Source organism: Lissotriton vulgaris, chromosome 8 (genome assembly GCF_964263255.1).
Source record: "Lissotriton vulgaris chromosome 8, aLisVul1.2, whole genome shotgun sequence".
NCBI classification, from domain to species: Eukaryota; Metazoa; Chordata; class Amphibia; order Caudata; family Salamandridae; genus Lissotriton; species Lissotriton vulgaris.
In genome coordinates this window covers 1,580,201,496-1,580,222,306 of record NC_141696.1, presented here as the reverse complement: position 1 = coordinate 1,580,222,306, position 20,811 = coordinate 1,580,201,496, and the positions used below count along the sequence as shown (strand labels likewise).

Below are 20,811 nucleotides of genomic sequence, written 5' to 3'. Positions count from 1 at the left end.
ATTTTTATAAACTATTTTTGTAAACAATATTTTTTACTCGATATTTTGTAGATACAAAGTCGATATTCTGTCTGTCGGTATTTTTTCGCCGATATTTTTGCTAGTCGAAATTATGTCCCTCGATATTATGTCAGTGATCCGATTTTTATGTAACCAGTGTAAATGAACATGTAAATAACACAGAAATGTATTTACCATTGGAATATGATCCCATATCAGAATATCAAAAGATATTAAAACAAATCCTCGACCACGAACTAGAAATGAAATGGACCAATGAAAAAGCGCATACATTTCTAGAAACCAAGTTCCCACGAAGACCTAAGCTATATATGTTACCAAAGGTACATAAAGATCCACGTAAACCTCCGTTCAGACGCATCGTCTCAGCCTGCGGCTCTATCTCTGAACCTATTGGTAAATACGTTGACTGGTACTTGCAACCGTTGGTACAAAACTGTAGCACACACATAAAAGATACCACAGCTTTTCTGAACATTCTCAAGAACATCAACACCGATGACACAATGGAATGGTGGCTATGTACGGTGGACGTAACAGCTTTGTATACATTCATCCCGCACAATGAAGGTCTTGAAGCACTAGAGTGGTGCTTGTTAAAAGATAAAAAAGAAGAGGCCAACAAAGGGTTTTTGTTAGAACTAATGCATTGTGCACTCTTCCATAGTTATTTTCAATGGCAAGAGAATTTTTTCTGTCAATCTAACGGCACATCAATGGGCTTTGGGGGGGCGCCCTAATAAGCCAATATTTTTATGTCCAAGTTTGAAACTGATCATATTCTGGACAATTCGGATTGGAAAGAGCACCTGATAGTTTTTAAAAGATACATTGACGACATATTTCTCATATGGAAAGGTGATAAAGCGCAACTGGTAAGGAACATAGAAATCATAAATACCATCCATGAAAGAATCAAATTCACACATACTATTGAAAAGCATCAGATAGCTTTCCTTGGTGTTCAAGTCACCTTAGGAGATAACAAATTAAGTACTACAGTTTTCACAAAGAAAACGGATAGATATACTTGCCTATTATATCAAAGCTTTCATCCAGAGGCCCTTAAGAAACACTTACCAATCTCACAATTCATCAGACTCAAGAGAATTGTTTCAGATCCTAAGAATCTGCCTGTCTCCTTAGAGAATCAAGTGATGAAATACCGCGCAAGAGGATATCCTCAAGATATGTTAGATAAGTCAATACAGCACGTCAAGAGAATCTTTATTGGTATCTAAATCATCAACATCAGAAAAGAAAACCGTTTGTGTGTTGAAATTTTCAACCATGACTCAAAAAATAAAGATCATCAATCATCATTGGCCTCTAATAACCACAGAACCAGAGCGACAAGGACTCTTCAGCGATCGTATCACATTCGCATTCCAAAGATCTAAAAATCTTAAAGAAATACTGAACAGAAAGAAAACTACAATAAAAGCACACAAAGGAATGTCCAGATGTGAAAATTGCACTCATTGCAATAATGTAATTATTGGGAATATTTTTCTACACCCAATGAAAGACAACAAAATATCGCTCCATCATACAAGTACTTGTGACACTAAAAATGTTATCTATGCAATCAAATGTCCTTGTGGCAAGATTTACGTAGGACAAACTGAGAGGAAAATCAAAGTAAGAATGACAGAGCACAAGAGCAACATTAGATTGAAGAATTTGAAATCAACTATAGCGACACATTGGATTGAGGCCAAACACCAAATCTCACAAATCAAATTGACTATATTGGAGGTTAGCGCAACAACGTGCGATATGGATCCACACAAATCTCGCCTCATGGCTGAATTTTACTGGATACAAAAATGTAATTCCTTACATCCAGATGGGATGATTGACAGAGTTGAATACTCATGTTTCTTATAAACACAGCAGACATTGTGAGATGGGTCAATCCCAATCCCCTGATGTAAATATATTGAATAGGTCTAAACATGTTTATGCTATGAATGTCTTTTTAAAGTAGTTGTATGCAGTCATTTATTGTGTTATCTGTTTTTTCGGCTATTTCAACACTAGAAATAAAAAAAATTCCTTTCATCTCAATTTGCAACTTCATCTCCACATAATGCTCAATTCATAGGTGTATGTGACTATTTACTTTCTATGATTATTACCCCGAAAATTCACGTCACGATCAATTCTAGAGTATTGTTTCGGATCCGATAGTTTAAAACCCTCCCCATGTGATCTTCATTTAAGCTTCATATCCGCATCACATGACACACACCTTTTTCAGTTAACTCGCAGTTTCATGATCAAATTCAGATAGAGTTTGGATTGGTCACCCCCTCCACGTGATCTTCAGTGAAGTCGTACACTCGTATCACATGACACACGTCATTTCAGTAAATATGCAGTTCACTGGCCACCTTAGTTTCCGATACATCCCATTCAGGAAATACGGAAGACACCTACGAACATTCCATACACACGTCGTTTCTCTATCAAAGTAAGTGCTTGAGAACCAGATTTGTATCATACACTAGAATTTTGAGCACAATTATTTGTCGACACTTTGGCCCCGCATTTGGGTTTTCAACTGAGTCGATCTCGTTTATCGACACTTTATGTCCCGCTCCGTTTCCACACTCCAGCCCATAGTCATTTCCCAGTGAACATCGCATTACTCCTTCACGCGTTTGTTTTGTTTGTTTAAGCACATTTGATATATTGGCACCCCACTATATCTTATTTTCAGTTTTTTGGTATTCAACTACTCTCAAACTTCATTTGCTCCGTAAATTATCAATGAGATTCTAATGTCTTAGCGTTTTGACTTGCTTGTGACGACTATATATTTTTCTTTGCTTAAAAATTGTTGGTTTATATAGCCGAGACTTATCTGGTCCTGTATTTTTCCTTTTAGACCCCTGAGGAAGGGTCATGTTCTCATGACCCGAAATGCATTGGGTGTTGTAAAAAACGCATTAAACAAGTTGATACATTCGACATGAATTATTAATGGAATTGTCGAGAAATGAAAGAAGAATCATGAAATAAAGAAACATCGATTCAAAACAAGATGAACTTTGAGTAAGTGTTATTCATAAAGTGATCTACTACGTGAAGAAACTTCCCAGTTTCACGAAAAAAGAGCGCAAGTCTTCAGTGTTAGGAGACTCCTTTCACACACAAGTTTTATATATAAAGGCACCCTGCTGCATTGTGTGATCCAGACTCAGAGGGTCTCCAAAAACTGTCTGGGTTTGTCACAGCCCACGATCTCAAGCATAGGGGAAGTCTTCTGAATTATGAGAGCTTATGGTTGTTGATTCTTATCAACCTATCATTTAAATCCATACTCTTATTTAAAGATTGTACTCTACTGTTGGAAAAGCATCCACCTTGCTGGCATCGTCTAACTGCTGACGTTCGACAGATTAGGGTGAAAGCAGTGATTTTCTGTCTCTTTCCCCTTACTACTTCTTCCCCCTTGCGATGTTGCAGCCTCTTATTCCAACTGGATTGACCGCACTTGTACCACACTAGCCCCACCTAAAAATTGTCGCCCTACCCGCACAGTTTAGTCAGCCCCCTGGTTCTCCGACGAGCTTAGAGAATTCAAGCTGGTATGCAAAAAAGTCGAACGGACAAGGCGCAAAAACTATCACGCGATAGAAGCTGGCGGCAGTCCCTATAGCCGCCACCTTAGCTAATCTCTTCAATCAGATGTTTGAAGCAGGGGACTTTACAGCTTGCTGGAAACGGGCCTCAATTCTCCCTCTGTTAAAGAAACCCTCATTGGATATCGCCGATCCCAATAATTATCGGCCTATTGACAGACTACCGTTACCAGCTAAACTCATAGAAAAAGTTATGAACTCTCAGCTCTGCGCCTTCCTGGGAGCCACACATGGCCTGGACGTAGCGCAACATGGGTTTAGGGAAGGACATATCACCCAGTCTGGCCTGATCAAATCGACCGAGGAGATTTGGAAGGTGATGGATGCAGGGGGCCGAGCGGCCTTGGTCCTCCTCGATCTGTCCGTGGCCTTCGATACGGTCCACCACAGTATTCTGGTGGACCGTTTGGAGGACTGCGGGATCCAGGGGAAGGCCCTGAGCATCTTGAAAGCCTTTCTTACTAACAGGGTCCAGGTGGTGGCCCTGGGAGAGTTCGAGTCAAGACCATTCAAACTTCCCGGGGGGGTTTCCCAGGGATCCTCTTTAAGCCCCACCCTTTTTAATATATATGTCTCCTCTCTCGCCCCGGTTATCCGTTCATATGGGTTTGAATTAACATCTTACACAGATGATACTCAGATTGTGGCATCACTGCTTCCAGGAAGAGAGGATGGCATGGCCTCTAAGTTTCAGGAATGTACGGCAGCAGTCAGCAACTGGATGGCTAGAAACTGCCTAAAATTGAACTTGTCCAAAACTGAGGTTTTTCTCTTCGGCTCCGATGTTAACTTTTGGAGTCCTAAGTGGTGGCCCGAAGAGATGGGGACTCTCCCCACCCCTGTAACGAAGGTCAAGAACTTTCTGAAGGCGTCCACCAGCTGGAGATGTAAGTTGGGTTCTTGGGGGATGCCTGGACACCGTAAGTTGGGCCACCCAAGTGCAGGTCAGGACCAATGAGTCCCTTCCTTGAGGCGTCGTGTACAGGGAAGTATTTTGGAGTTTTGTTTCTTTACCACCTCCGGTTACAGTCGGGGACACTCTCAGATTGAGGCTGCAAGCATCGTCTTGAAGCTTGAGGTCCATCTTGCTCTGGGGGTTGCTGGTTATCGGACGCACCGGGGTTCTCGCTGTGGCAGGTTGAAGGCGGGACAGACCAGTTGGAAGTCCAAAGCAGTAAGTGTCCTCTTCTTCCTGGGTCAGCACGGCTCTTTGGTCCGTCTTCTTTCTTGCTCGATTCGGAGGAGGCAAGGTTTAGGGTTGCCCTTAATAACATTTAGGGGCGTTAAAGGGGTGTGCAGGTCGGAACCAATGGGTCCCTTCCTTGGGATGAGTACACCCCCTATTATGTTACCCTCCAGTGGGAAGGGGAATGAGCCACTCCCTAATTGCCTGGGTCCCCTCATCTTCAAGACGGAGGGGACGGAGATGTGTGCTTTACCTCGCCTTCCTCACCTGAGGGGTGGGGTTGGCAAAGGTGGGCACACCTCTCCTCCTAGCTTGGGTTTCACACTAATTATCCCGCCAAAGTTGGGGAGGGGGCAGATCCGGTGGGAGTCAGTTGCTGGGGGCAGCAAAAGACAGGGACAGCTTACAACGGCAGTAGGCCTTTGAAGGTTCCCCTTCGTGGACCCAGCCCATCCAGGGGGAGAAGTCACCAGGGCTGGTTGTTTTTCAGAGGGCATCTCTAAGATTCTCTCTGAGTGCATTTTACATTAAATCCCACACTGGCATCAGATTGGGTTAAATGTGCTGAGAAGGTTGCTACCAAAATTCACAGGTTTTAGTACAACCATTATGGAGCTGAGGAGCTTGTAATGACCAGCTCCCAGACCATATACTCTTTATGGCTTTACTACATTTACAATGTCTAAGAATGGATTTGTAGGGATACATGGTTCATGCCACTGGACCCTCACCTGAGTGCCAGTGCACCCTGCTAGAGGGGTGGCTGACCTATGCCAGGGCAATGGGTTGCAGGAATGGCACACAGGGATTTGTGTCATGTCGACTATTCATTTTTCTCTGCATCAAAGCACGCAGCCTGCAATGGTAGTGTGTGTGTGTGTTGTTACAGGGCCTCTAAGGGTGGCACGATAGGTGCTGCAGCCCTTAGAGGCCTTCCCTGGTCACAGTGCCCTTATTTGCAGGGACCCAGGGCACAACAAGTCAATGTTGCATTAGATATCAGGCAAAAAGGTGGGGGTAACTATGCAAAAAGAGGCACTTTCCTACAGATATCCCACCTCCTCCCTCCCTCATATTAAAAGTGCGTTGTAGTCTATGGCTCTTGTCATATTGCAGATAGGACATCAGTCACACTTGTGATGCAGTAGTCCATCCCCAAACAAGACACTTTGAGGTTCATTCTTTCAGATACAAAGAGCACCTTAATCCTCTAGACTTTGAGAGGACAGTCGATTCTCATGTCACAGAGAGAGGGCTTGATTTTCTCGACCTGTGAAGCTGGCCCACCTCTCTGGCTTCAGAGAGCAGACTTGATTCTGCAGCACTGAAAAAGACACTCTAGTACTGCATTTGAATGGTCAGCTCTGGACACCAGTACTGGATCTCTAGTACTGTACAGCATGCTTGACTCTTCAGCCGTAAAAGATAATGTTGAGGCTCCTCTTCTCTCCAAAAAGCACCCTAAATTCTCAACATCAGGAAGCTTCTTTAACCTCCTGCTCTACAGAGCAGGCATGAGTCTCCAGCCCTCAACAGCATGCTTGATGCCACAACCCCAGAGAACAATGTACAGCAACCTTGAATCTTAACATTCGAAGATCATGTACCTACACACAATGTTAACATATTCGGACTAGGATTCAGACTACATTCTCCAGAGAAATACTGGCTTCTCAAAGAAAAAAAACACACTGTGATGCTGTCACCCCAGAACTATGGATGTCTGTGTGGCACAACAACCCAGGAGTTCACAGAACACCTATCCCCCAAAAGCCACCCGTGAACTTACTTAGCATAAATCGACCACTGGAGAATAAACACAGACAAGACTCAATATTTCAAAACCAATCAGTAATTAAAAAGAAGACAGTCAATACTAAATCAAGATTAGAACATGGAAGCACTAACGGCGTCCTTCTCCACAGAACGAATAAATCCCTCCACAAATTCATTACCTGAAACTTACTCTCCGGGAAGAGATATCTAACCACCCACCTTTCCGCCAGTAAGTAAGTCCTAGAGGAGTTCCAAGCTCACAGCTCTAATGTGCCCCGATGGGGTAGAGAAAGAGGTGGGATTATTGCTCCATGTGGCTAGAAGGGTGACCCCCAATATCTGCCAGAGAACTCCACCCTCCATAAAGAAAGAGCAGTTTGATGCTGCCAAATCGGTGAACAAACTCGGAGCAAAATGACTCGTGCACACACCAGAGAAAATTAAAAACCTGTACATGAACTTAAACATGCTGCTGAACAGTTTCTGAATGTATCACAATGCCCTTACCGCTCCCACTATGTTCTTCACAACATCCTCATTGTTGGAAACACCCCAGAGAAGGGTGCATGCCGCAGCTCCCATCTCGGTGCAGTATTCAGCCTGCTGCAGTAACTGTTGTCGTGCCTCATTCAACTGCTGTCTCAGGACCAGTTTCTCCTAAGGAACAAAACATATACGACACTGATGACTGGAAATGTCTGAGTTTGTATAAAGCACTTTCTAGGCTATTTCTCCAGGCCTTCGGAGTCTCTCTGCTTTCTGAGTAGTGCTCTTTGAGAGTGCTGCATTTCACCAATGATGTGCCAGGCAACTGGGTTCACCTGCACTTCAAGGCGCCACCAGGTTGCTCCCATTTCTGCAACTTGTCATGGCTTACTCCATTAATGAAGGATTTGAAACTCAAAATTCTGCGAAACACAAATTACGAAAATAACAAACTGGTGGTCAAATGAGAGAGAGTTATTTATTTTATAATTATTAACTCTTTTTATAAGTATAGGAAAGTTTCGTAGTTTAAATATAGGATACCACACAAAGCCTAAAGCTCATAGAAATGTCTGTAGCTGACACCAAATGAACTAAAACTACTAAGCAAAGTTAACTGTTAATCAAACCTTTCAGTCACTACTTCCATACTGCATATCTATTGTTTGGCACGTCAAGTTGTATCAACACGTTTAAAAACTCAGACTACTGGCTCCAGATTTGGCTCAATGTCTTAGTAGGATCTCTTTGATAGGGGAAATGACCCACACAGAAGATGGTAATGTATCCTCTGTTTTGATACATCTCAGCTTGCCCGACTTTCTCAGGGACCTGGAGAAAAGCGGCTCTCCCGATTGGAGTTCAAAATATTAGGAACCTGCCAGGAAAGTCCAAAGAGAGCCACTCAAAAGCACACACAGCTGAAAATGAACAGGTGATCTGTAGGGAAAGAAGTTCTTGGCTCAAAATGGATGTCACAACCGGCTCTTCATTTCTTCATTGTGGTCGATCAAGTATATTTCCTTGTGCACAGGGCTCATTTCATAATTCTCCTGACAAGTGTTCCACAAAATAATTTGTATTTTGCACATTATCTGAGTGCAATACTTTGTTGGATAGCAGAGTACAGCCAAAGTGCTTCTATTGACAGTTCCGTAAACTCTTGAAAACCTGGCTGTTCTCTCATTAATTTTTTCTTTTCTTCCCTCACATCTGTTTAATTAACTGGCTTACCCCCTCACATTTCCTGAGTTAATATTGGTTTTTAGCGCCAAGACGCCTACGGGTATATGCAGCGCTTTATAAATATTAAAAATAAATAAATAAATAAATAAATAAATAAGACTTCTGCCGCCATGACCATACCAAGCCACAGCTAACGATTAGTGGCAGATGAATATAGTGGTGCAGGGCAGGAGTTTTTACACAATCTCACTGGGGATACTGCTTCCTGGGGCTCTCTGGTAACTCTGCATAGTATGCCATAACTGGTAACCCAAGTTCCTTCTGGCTGTATGCTGTGTACATGAGTGTTTTTGGTATGTGAGAGGTGGGATACCCTGAAGCTGGTGTTTCCAGTGAACACATGTAGCCTCTTAAAGTTGTTGGGTGCTTTCTAGGGTTTATTTATAGTCATATGAGCTGCTCCTTTGATAGGGCACTTGCAGTAGAATCATTTGTGAAGCCAAGCTCAACCGTCTGGCTTGAATTTTCACTGAAGTGAAAGGAGCAAGAAGGATCATTTATACTCACTAGGCCACGATCAACACAGCTCCAGCAGCTTAGCCTGTAACCAGACTCGCCTAACACCTGACCAAAGTGTAGCAAAAAAACACACCTTTGGAGCTGCCTAATTTAGACTCCATCCTTACATGTCACAGAAGTGTAGTTATATATGTGCACCTGACATTATAGTCACTGTGTGCCTTAATCTTATTAATGTGTGTGAATTATTTAAGCACATTATTGAAATGTAATAACTGTAGAAACTTGGAGATGTATTTTTAAACATGAATCATGTTGTAATGACCTGCGTGTCATCTGTTTCTTATCACACTGTACAGTGACCTGCTTGACATGTCACCTAGTTCCTTTCATAGAACTCTAGTTCTAGAGTTTGTATCTCGTTTGAGCTACCTAGAATTCTGAGCTGTCAGTTTGTTGCGGAGGCTTAGTGGATGGGACGTCTTACGAGTAGGCACCTGCTGTTCTTCAATAAAGAAGCCTTCAACTATCTCAACCAGTGTGTTGTGATCATACTTCTTTACGTTTCACAGTTATAATTTCATAATTAAACGTGTATTCTTTTGCTCATGCTCTGCAGCCTATTAAAGTTACACGTTTGCTTGTATAAGCATGTAATGAAAGTGCACAAACAAATGTTCATTAAAGTTAGCCTGATTACAGGCCTCAGTTGAAATGTATTTTGCTTGCCTATATGATTTTTCCTTTTCTTACAGGTTTATTATTTTATAAGCAACTGAAAGGCTCGTTTTCTGTATTAGACAACTGACAGAAAGGCCTGAGAAAGACTCGATCTTGAACGTGGAGAAACAATGGTTGAACAATGATTTCTGTTCATTGTGTACCAAGATAGCAAATTGTTCAAGGTTGAGAACAGCATATTTAGTCCAATGCTTTGGGAACTCAGAGCAATGTTGCAGAAACACACAAATAGTATTTGGTCGAGCCTGGGCAACGCTTGCGCCTGCAAAGCATGCTGTATTGAGGTAGGGATGTGAAGCAGCGCCCACTCTGCCCATATTATTAATTGGCTTGTGTCATTGTCCTTCTTAAATGGTGGCTTCTCATCCGTAAATGGGCTTGTTAGTTCCGCCTTGGTACTGCCTTATCACCATTTGTTACGGCCCATAAGGATGGACCTTTTACTTGGCTGGTTACAAGACCTGCTTTTTATAGGGGGTGAGCACTATTTTTGTTATTGGCAATAATGGGGACAATGGCAACTGCTTTTTGGATAATTCGCATAATGATCACTGTGTCCCTAAAGCAGCAGCCGCCGCAATTTTAAATTTTTTTAATTTTATTCATTTTTCATGTTGAGTGCGGAGTCCACTTCTGGGACACCGCGCTGTTTATTTATTTATTTTTACTTTCATAGTGAGCGCGGTGAGACACTGCGTTTTTTTTCTTTTAACTTTAAAACTGAGCGCCGCTTCAAGGACAATGCGCTTGGTTTCTTTATTTATGTTTTAACTTTAACACTCATCTCAGCGCCCGCTACAAGGACACCGCGCTCAGTGTTAAAGTTTAAAAAAAAAAAAGAAACCAAGCGTGGTGTCCTTGAAGCGGTGCCGCGCTCACTTTTAAAGTTAAACAAACATTTGCAATGCAATAGATCTCGCATTTATGTGAGTTTAAGCTATTGGCATTGTCATTTAAAATGCCAATTGCTTAAACTTGCGTAATGTGAGACTTATTGCACTGCAAATGCTATTTTAGATAAAATAATGACATGCCTAAACGTAAAGTGCCAAGAAAAAAGCGACTGTGCAAAAATGTTACATAGAATCTCACTATGTTTGACAAGGATTCCGAATTGGGGACTGCTCTCACGCTATAACTTTCTTTTCTGTCACCTTTGCTTTCCCCCTCTCATCACCCCTTCACCCACTCTTCTCCCTTGGAGTGCTTAGAGGCTACCTAACAGCAGCACTAAATAAGCAGTGAACACTAACTATTTTCTCCCTCTCCTTTCTTGCTCAATCCTTTCTCATGTGTATGCGCCCTTCTCGTCTCTTTTGCTGTGCGTGAGGCTGACTTAGGACATCACTGGGGATAACCAAAGATGGCCTAACAAGAACCTTGATATGAATCCACCACCTTTGCGCGTCATATATTTGCACCCACCTCATCCCTGTCGGTTACAGCCCCGACTGACTTCTACCTGTGATTTTAAACGGCTGTTATTTTCTTTCGACCTGCAACGATTTCTACAAGCAACAATGATTATAATGTTCTTTAGCTCAGAAATATCAATGGTGCGTTATTGCCACTGTTTCATGTATTAAATGACACAGAATTTGTTTTATTGTAACAACAAGCATACATTGTGTAAGGTATATTTAATTTAACCTGCTTACCATCACAGCACCATGTTATGGTGGACACTAAGTACATAAGTTGTATAGCATTAAATCACCATTAAATCTACTTTCTGTTATATTTTATCCCTAAAATTATGTAAGCTGAGCCAAACTCTACTCGCCAGGAGGAGGAGTGAGTGGGGTTTTGCAGCGCTGTTGCCTTTTATGTATCTGGCTCATTCAGTGCTTCCTCTGAAATGATATCGACTTTGCAATGTTGGTGGTTAATAAAACGTACAGATCAATACAGCTGTGTAGAGCGATCAGGAGAGATATGTTGAAGTTGGTGGCTGTGAAGGAGAGCTCATTTAATGCGTCAATACGGCTCCCCTCAACAGGAAAAGGGCTCAGAGGTTGGGGCAGATAGCTCAGCTTCAGTCCCTGAGTTTACAGATTCGATATCAGGACAACGAGGCGAGGATTAGGCTCTTCTATTTTCTATTTAATCCAATAGCAGCCTTAGAAAATAACAGTGAACAATAGGACTTCATTTCCCATCAAGCCTATGGAAAAAATAATAATGTTATGTAACAGTCCATTGCCCTATTAGGCGCCTCCTAGGACCATAACAGCCCTTGCTCTGTGCTGGACGTCCTCTTTCTTCGCTGCTAGCAGCCTCCTTCAGATAAGTCACTTTGGGGCTGGTGGTCTGGGGCGCTTTGTGAGGTGTTTATTGTGCATAGGAGCTCTCGCTCCTTTTATTCTGGGCTCTTCTATGAGGATAGCTTGCTGTTTATTTACAAATTGCTGTTTTTATGCTAGTTTTGCCGAATTTGTTGTACCGCGTTAACTGCGTGGTCGGAGCTTTCGCTCCGTTGATTTCTTCTGCTCTTTTCCTTGTTTCAGGCTTTTAGGGCGTGTAAGTATATGGAAGCCTCTGCTCCTTCAACGCGGCCGCTGGAACGTTTTGCCCGCTCCTTAGTGGCCGCGCAACGATCTCCATACAACGGCGGGAGCGCGTGGTGGTCCTCCGGCCACTAGAGGGCGCGGCTCCCTGATTCGCTGCAGGCGCTGTTTATCTTGCTTTGCGGGTTGCGGGCGGAGATCGTGTAAGTCAGCTGCCATTGCCGAGCGCCTCCACCTGCGTCCGCACTGCACGCGCCTTGCCGGATTTCATACATGCCAACATTTCAGGAGAGCAAAGTGGGAGATTAAAAAAAATTAATCGGGAGAATGGGGCTTTGAATCGGGTTACTGGCATGTATGGGCTTTGGAAGTGGCTGCTTCAGGATTTGACATTTGAAACACAAATGAACGTTTTTTTCATACCTTTCAGAAGCATGGAGCGCAATGGCAGGCAGAGAGAGGGCGATGTAAGTGTTGGGCACTGGCCTGGCAGATTGTTGGTAGTGCATGCACACCCCACCCCCCTATGGCAGCCCGGGCTGAAACAGCTCCCCCTCCCCACCCCCCCATCCCCCAAGTACTTCGCAGGTTTTTGAAAGACGATTCCCAAGTTAATGACGCTTTGTTTGTTTTTCACCCCTACGAGAGCCCCTGCCTCGCCACTCTCTGTTGGAAGAATTAGCACTTTACACAATACCAAGCCCTGTCAGCTGCAACCCCAGACGAATCGGGTTTTTGCTTGTACGAATCAGGAAACGGGAGAATAGCCTTCAAATCGGTAGTCTCACGCCTGAATCGGGAGGGTTGGCATGTCTGAGATTTCTGCCTGAGGCTGAACACCCCGTGGGGGTAAGATTGTCGCACAGCACTTTACATTTCCCAGGCATTGATTTGGCCTACCATTATATTCAGGGCGGTTTGTGTGCTGCGAGTTAGGGCCTTTAGTTTGGCTGGTCCCTTGTGTGTGTTCTTGCTACCTTATTGGGGGTCTCCCTACTCCCTGTGGTTTGACCTGGGCACTGCCCCTTCCTATTCCCTCTTACCTGGTGGGTGGCCACCTATCTCTTTGGCCTAACTACCTGACTTCCCTCAGATCCTCAGTTTCTCCGGTGGGCAGCATGGAGGAGTTTGATGATTATTATAAGGAAGTAGAGGAGTCTCAGTATTTCCCGCTGCCGGACGAGTTCTGCGGCGCTGTTGATTCCTCTATAATTGAGGCGTGTCTGAGGCAATGGCTCCTTTGGAGACGAGGTTGGATGACCTGGCAGAACACCTTGAACCCCTCCCCGCAGGGAAGACGCTCCGGGGCTTTCTTACCTCCAAAGTCAAGTCCTGCTCTCCCGCCTGTGAAACCGTGCCAACGCCCCTACTCTGACGGGATGGATCCCGATGCATTAGAGAGGCTGTGGCAGACCTTTTTGGACGCCCAGTCCCCCTCCTTGCCGGCGGATCCTTCTCCCATGATCCTCCGCTTGCAGGAGCCCCGGACCGGTGCCATCCCCTTCTCCGAGGCGGTGCCATCCCCTTCTCCTTCTGAGGACTCCCAGGGCGCTTCAGACGGCAATTCTGCCCAGGGTAGATCTCCCCCTTAGGTTCTGTAGAACGCGCCCCGGCATCCCGGAGCGACGCTCAGTCAGACGTCCTGGACCCGGAGGAACTCTTGCATCCCCCCTCTTTGCAGTGGGTCCCCTGCAATAAGGTGGCCAAATACGTGTCAGGTCGTCTTCGGTAGCCCCTCGATCAGGATGTCCGTTCACGCCTGAGATCAGAATGCCCCGTCCATCCCTAGAGGTGAAGGTGGCGGTGACCCCCGAGATTGGTGCTAAGATAGCCACCTTTCCTACTAAGTACAACAAGGACCTGAAGAAGGGCATAGAAATGTCCTGGCATGCCTGTCGGGACAAGTTACTAGACATCACGGATCCGCTAGTAAAAAATTCTGACATGGCTGTAGAGGCCAAAGCATCAGGTGCCCTCATTTCTCCTGAGACCCTGTCCAGTTGGGCCCAACGGGCCACTATTTGCTTGGGGAATGCGTACTGCGCCATCTCTACTGAGAGGCGCAGGTCGCTCCTTATCAAGTTGGACCCGAAGTTGGTCGAGCTGGCAACATCAGAAGCTGGTCAGGTGGCGCAGGGCGTTTCGGGGACCCGCTCGTCAAGGAACTGAGCAAGTTTGTGTCTACGTTTAATTCTATGGACAAGGCGCAATCCACAGTGAAGCACATTTATTTTCAATGCGCAGGTTTTCAGAGGGGCCAGTTGTGGCTGGGGGCGCTCGGCTGGCCAGTTCTCACAGGCGGCCTCCGGCAGAGGTATACAGAGGGGACAATACCAGGACTCTTTACGTATTGATGGTTTCTACCCCACCAGAGGACGTTCCCGTCGCCGAGGCCAGAGTAATGGAGGAAGAGGCGGTGGTGCCCCAGCCAATCACGATGAGTTCCATAATTGTCTCATGTCATTGCTTGGGGGGCAGGTTAGCCCTTTTCCTGGACAATTGGAGTTCCCTGACATCCAATGCTTGGGTGCTCCAGACCGTGCAGGGTTTTCACATAGAGTTTTTTGGTTCCCCAGTTCAGACCTTTCCTCCTTCTCCGATCAGGTTCTCTGGTACAGAGGCGGCCCTGATACACCACGAGGTTCAGGAACTCCCGAGCAAAGGGGCAATTTGCCACGCCGAACCCCGGCCCGGAGCCTTTGTAAGCAACATTTTTCTTGTTCATAAACAGGATGGCAGTGATAAACCTTCCGGAATTCAACGAATGGCTTGTCTACTGGCACTGCAAGATGGAGGGGATTTACCTCCTTCGAAATCTGTTGGGTCCCAACGACTGGATGGTCCATTTGGACCTCAAGGACTCCTACCTGACGGTACCTATCTTCCCGCCCCACAGCCGGTTCCCGCAATTCCAATGGGGCGTCCAAACTTTCAAGTTCACTTCGCTTCCCTTCGGCCTATCATTTGCCCCTCGTGTTTCACCAAGGTTTTGAGTCCCGTGGTGGAGGCTTTAAGAGCGCAGGGCTTGAGGATGATTGTCTATCTGGACGACATGCTCTTCATGCATCAGTGCCCTCAGACTCTCATGCTGCAACTCCGCTCTGCGGTACTTTTTCTTCAGTCCCTGGGGTTTGTCATAAATCACACAGTCTTGCCTCAATCCGACTCGCTCGATCTCCTCCCTAGGATTTGTGATCATTAGGGTGGAGGCGACTCTCAGTCTACCTTCCAGGAAGATGGTGAAGATCCGCCACAAGATCCGGCAACTGCTTCGCAGGCAGCTAACGTCCCTCTGTAATATTGTCAGGGTGGTAGGCCTTCTGTCAGCCTCGATTCAGGCCATCTTTCAGGGCACTTTAGCGGCTGAAAGCGTTCCATCTAAGCAGGGGCTTGACATACGCTCAGAAGGTCCCTCTGTCCGAGGAGGTCATGGACGAGCTTCAGTGGTGGCTCTCCCACATGGAGGTGTGGAACGTTCACGCCATTTTGGTTCCCTTCCCGACCTGGTGATCGAGTCCGATGCCAGCGGTTCCAGCTGGGGAGCACGTTGTGGCGAGTTCACCAAAGGATGAGGTTGGTCTGCCGAGTAAAGTTCCCTCCACATAACCTGCTTAGAGGTCATGGTGGGCTTTTTCGCGGTCCATTGCTGGACGAAGGACAGGGCTCACTTGTGTGTCCTCTTCAAGATGGACAACGTAGCGGCAGTGCGCTACGTCAATCATCTGGGAGGGACGCGTTTCAAAGCCCTAGTCGACTTGGCCAAGGACTTTTGGGAACACTGCCTCCTCCCCCAAGTGTCGGTGATTGCTGAGCACCTACCGGGAGTGGCCAATCAGGTGGCCGATTGGCAGTCTCTGTATCTACGGGACTCCAGCATGTGGAAGCTGTTCCTGACCTTGAAGGACCAGTGGGCTCTTTTCTCAGTCGGCCTCTTTGCCTCTCGTCTGGACTTCCAGATTCCCAAGTACTTCAGCTGGAGGCCGGATCCGGGGCAGCAGTCACCAATGCCTTCCTTCAGGATTGGGCGATAAGAGAGAGGATAAGCATTTCCCCCCTTCGCCATGATCATGCGATTGACGACGCAAGTCCGCCGGCAGGGGCTGGAGAACCGGGCCTTATGGGCCGGGCGGCACAGGGCACGCCTTAATCCCCGAGTTCACCTGCCTTGTACAAAACAGAGACACGTGACACTCCGTTGAGCTTGGAAGCCAGGTTTATTAGCTGCCGCTAAGCACAGTTATCCTAGAAGTTACACGCAAGGGTGGGTTCTAAGGAGACTGCCACTTCAATCCGTGGCGCACAGTCTCTTATAGTAACATGTTTACAATCATTCACTTCTATTGCAGATAGAACAGACCAATGAGAAAAGTTGAAAAACAAGCTATCAGGTATCTCAGATACGCCCCTTCCTCAGACCCTGTGTGCTACCCCTCCCAACAAATTAATCAGTAATGGTGTACAATCCCCTTCTCGCAGGTGGCAGGGCATGCTTGTGTACCTCAAAAGACGTTGTGTAACCAGAGAATACAAGGAGATGAGGAAATAGAAATTTTTAGGTAGCCAACGTGTCCCCCACTCGCACCCTACCCATGCACCCATGTTCCATGTATGTTGTGTAATTCCTTTCCCGTGCCTGCCATGAAGACGCATATGCATTTGCGTCCAACATTAACATGTCAGTTATTCAGTTCACTAAGAAAACCACGTTAAAGTGGCTTTTAGGCCTATGGTGCCAACGTCTTTACATGGTGCACTTTTAAATTTCGCCAAGCACACGTTCTTCACGTTTTTCTGGCTCAGCCGAGCCAGACCCTTAATTGAGGCTCCGAGTCTCTTCTGCCTCTAAAAGCTGCAGTTTATGCATCCCTGACCTCTACCTTACATCCTGCCCAGGCGAGCGGTGCCCGGCTCCGCCTGGCCTGCCTGCCAAGACGGTATTTTGCCTACAAGTTATCTGCTCAGCCTCCGCAAAGACACATTCCAGTCTAGTGAAATAGGTAAACATATTCCCGGCTACAGAGCAAAGGGCCCAGCTTTCCTGTCTCCTTGCACGTAATTTACTGCACCCGTTACCATGGTAGGCCCATGGCCCCCGCGCATTGCATGAAGAACCATATGCACCCACTAGCATTCAGTATTGAACGGCCTCTGCCCGAGAGACCTTTTACTTCAGACAACACATCCTCCAAACATAAGATATCAGATATGTTATAGGTGCAGGTCGTTCTGACACCCCAGACATCAGTCTCCTCTACTAGTGCTAAAGCCAAGCCCCCAGTTCTCCCCAGTTACACGTCTACACCACGTCATGCTCAGTTGCGCGCGCATCTGTATCAAAGGTTTCTGCTGATCCTGCAAACTTTCTCTAAGCATCCACCCACTTGTGACGTTTCTCTGACTCGTCAAGTACACGCCTATGTGTACGCCCTTTTACACGCCTCCTGTTACGCACATGTGTTCTTATCTCTCTCTTTTCACCTGTTACGCCTACTGTATTCATTTCCATTATACAGTTTTACTATATATATTGTGTGATGTTAATAAAATGTGATATATATCCCTTCCTGAACCTTAGTGGTGATGGAACTCGATGTCCAGTATCCCGGGATACTTAATTAAAGCCTGTATGACTCAGATACCACGGACTCTGCCTCTCATTTCTGAGCTATCTTTATTGTCATGTAATGTATAGAAAAATAGTCTGGTAAATTTATTTACCACATAATCTGGCGCCCGAATAGGGACCCCTCCCCTTCCCCACGCGCCGGCGATGTAACGCAGGCCCCTGACCCCTTCTACAGCCGTGACGGACTCCTGTGCGCACCTGCGGGTTTTCCTGCTATCTCCCTCAGGCCCACGGAGGAGACGGAGACTGCGGTCCGGCATCCAGACGAGGCGGTGAGGAATGCGGAGAGTCCCGACCAGAGCCCAAGCCGAGAGAGCAAGGTCCGAGGTATCTGGAAGCCCACCTGTTCCGAAGTGAAGTAGTAGTAGCAGCCAGACGCCGTAGCAGTCCAGTCCAGTCCAGTGTCGAGTTTCCGAGGCCTTCAGTTCTGTTTCCCGGTGAGTACCGTTGCTGGGGAGCATCTAGACGGGTTCATTAATTTGTGCCCGGTCAAGACGGGTCTGGGTACACAGATCCGGTCAAGACGTGTTCACTTAGGTGGATACGGTATGACGTGTCTCTTTATGGGACCGGTATGTCTGTACTGTTTTAGCAGTGCATCTAGTGATTCAGTATTCTAGTAATCCAGTTTTCTAGTATTGTTTCTCGAGGTTTTCAGAATTTATGTTTTTCTATGTACCAGGTAGTATTCAGTCTGAAAATGTTTTAATGTGTTAAATGTCGTGGTATGAGTGATTGTTTGCTTTTCATTACTGTGTTTATTGTGTTCATGTTCAAGTAAGGTTCAATTATGCCACGGTTTTCGAGATTACGTCAGATAGGAACTAGGAAAGGGATACTCGAAGCAGTTCCCGTCCCGCCTAGGGACACTCCCGGACATTTTATGTACCATAAGCATGGCTTAGATGCCATACTGTATTTAGACTTATGGGTTGAGTATACGAAGGATCTGGAAGAGAAGGATAGATGGCCTGTCTCAGGGACAAGGGATGCTGAATGCATCATGAGAGTAGAAGAAGCACTATGGAAAAGGAAAGCCAGACAATCCCAGAAGGATTCCATAGAATTATGGCGTAAAGAATCGCATAGAAGAACAGAGAAAGAACTTAGAAAAGCAGAGAAAAGTAGAGAGGAATCCGAAAAAGCCCGAGAAAAAGAATTACTAGAAGAAGGTGAACGAGTTAGAGCAGAACAATTAGATCGACAAAGAAATGCCCTTATTACAGGTCTGTATCCTGTTCTCGCCGAGGGCCTACCCAAGGCGACCCCGGAAGTACCCAGTAACTTGCCGCCACCATTGGTCCCGACTAAACCAATCCAATCCAATCCAAAAATCTTTATTTCGGCCATTAAGACCATAAAAGATGCATGAGAAAACATACAACATTGTTAAAATCATCATTTAAGTGCATATGAGTACAAACGGAAAGAAATCTTAACAATTATCATGAAATAAATAGCATGGATAAAGGAAGAGACATCACAGTTCATATCAGTTAAGATAAAATAGGCGTTATGATAAAAACATTACCAACAGGAGCTAGAAGTTACTTTAAGACAGTGGCCGGGACTATCATCCTATGTTGGTTTGACCTTAATCAGCTTGGACCTAATACGCCATATGGCGAACAAATATTTTGAGACTGCAAAAACAATGTGTGGGGAGGAGTCAGATTTCAATATTCTATAAGATGTTAAACAGTTTCTTATTGCCATGTTTCTGCATAGAGGCACCAACCAATATTTCCTTGGAGACCTATAGGTGGGACAAAAAAACAGAACATGGATTTCCTCCTCATCACAGGAATTGCAGCCAGGGCATAGTTTGTCCCCTCCGTTGGTCCATTTACTCGTAAAGGATTTAAGGGGTAAGGGTCCGAACCGCCACTGTATGAAGAGCTTCCTTGCCGTGATCGGGTAAATAAAATCCAAGAAAGTTTCAAACTTATAAGAATTTTTGGATTGAGTAAAACAGTGGGTTAAGGTGCCAATGCTAGGTGCAGTCATGTGGGATACAAGATTTTGTTCCTTGTATGCTTTCACTAATCTTTTCCAAGGGACCTTATTGCAGCCAATTTCGGGAGCCAGCCACAGTTCATTGAAGCCTAACCGGAACAATTCTTTTTTAACAAAAGTTAGCCAGGGGATCTTGTCAGTGTGATTTAAGTTCATAACATGTACAAGATCTTGCCTGTAGTGGCTAAGCTCCTTAGTTGACCAGAGTCTATGCCAGAATCTTATGGGATTGAGTTCAACATCCTCCCTGATAGACGGTAAGCCCAGGTCAAGACGCAGGGGAAGCAAGGGAGTTGCAGCTGGGAGGGCCAGAAGACGCCTCATGAAGTTATTCTCAACACGTACCATCTCAGTTGCAGCTTGGTGTCCCCAAAGTTCGCTGCCATAAAGTGCAGCGGGTTTCGCTTGTATTTTGTACATCTCAACTGCGGGAGCTATAGGTTTGTATGTTGAGGTATTTGTAACCTTTAAGATAGCCCCAGAAAGTTGAGAGAGCCTTATTCGCGAACTTGCGATCTGTGGACACCATGAAAGATTCTCTTGGAGGGTTACGCCCAGGTACTGAAATGTTTTGACCCTCTCTAAGACCGTGGAATTTAGGGATGGGTTGGGTCTGGTTGTGGGGGAGGGGTTAAAAATCATATACTTGGTCTTCCCGGCGTTGATCTCAAGGCCATACTGCCTACAGAAGAGATCAAAGCCATCAAGAATTCTCTGAATTCCCATGGGTGATTTGGAAAGCAGGAGGGTGTCATCAGCAAACATAATTGCCGGCACCCTCCTGCCTGCCAGGACAGGGGAGTCATTGTCCCCAACGTTGGCTAAATGCGAGATGACACTGTTCACATAAAGACAAAAAAGGGTGGGGGCGAGGACGCACCCCTGCCTAACCCCCCGGGAAACAGGGAACCTTTTTGTCAAAGCACCTCCCTGCCCACATCGTACCTGGGCGAAATTACCCTGATGGAGTCTAATTATTGCCTGAAGTAAATTGGTGGGTACTCCCATCTCCCTTAGGACCTCCCAGAGTTTTTTCCGTGGTACAAGGTCGAAAGCTGACCTCAGGTCTACGAACACCATGTACAATCTCCCGCCCAC

The 20,811-nt window shown here is 45.7% G+C and overlaps 1 protein-coding gene across 1 annotated transcript in view; it reads right to left on the bottom strand.

Annotated features, from left to right (window-relative positions):
- Positions 1-20,811, bottom strand: part of HSF2BP (heat shock transcription factor 2 binding protein) — a 312,850-nt gene that overhangs the window by 192,102 nt on the left and 99,937 nt on the right. Inside the window, exon 3 of the mRNA XM_086933565.1 lies at positions 7,141-7,290. Coding sequence (XP_086789691.1) covers positions 7,141-7,290 — 150 coding nt within the window. The remainder of the gene's footprint in view (positions 1-7,140; positions 7,291-20,811) is intronic.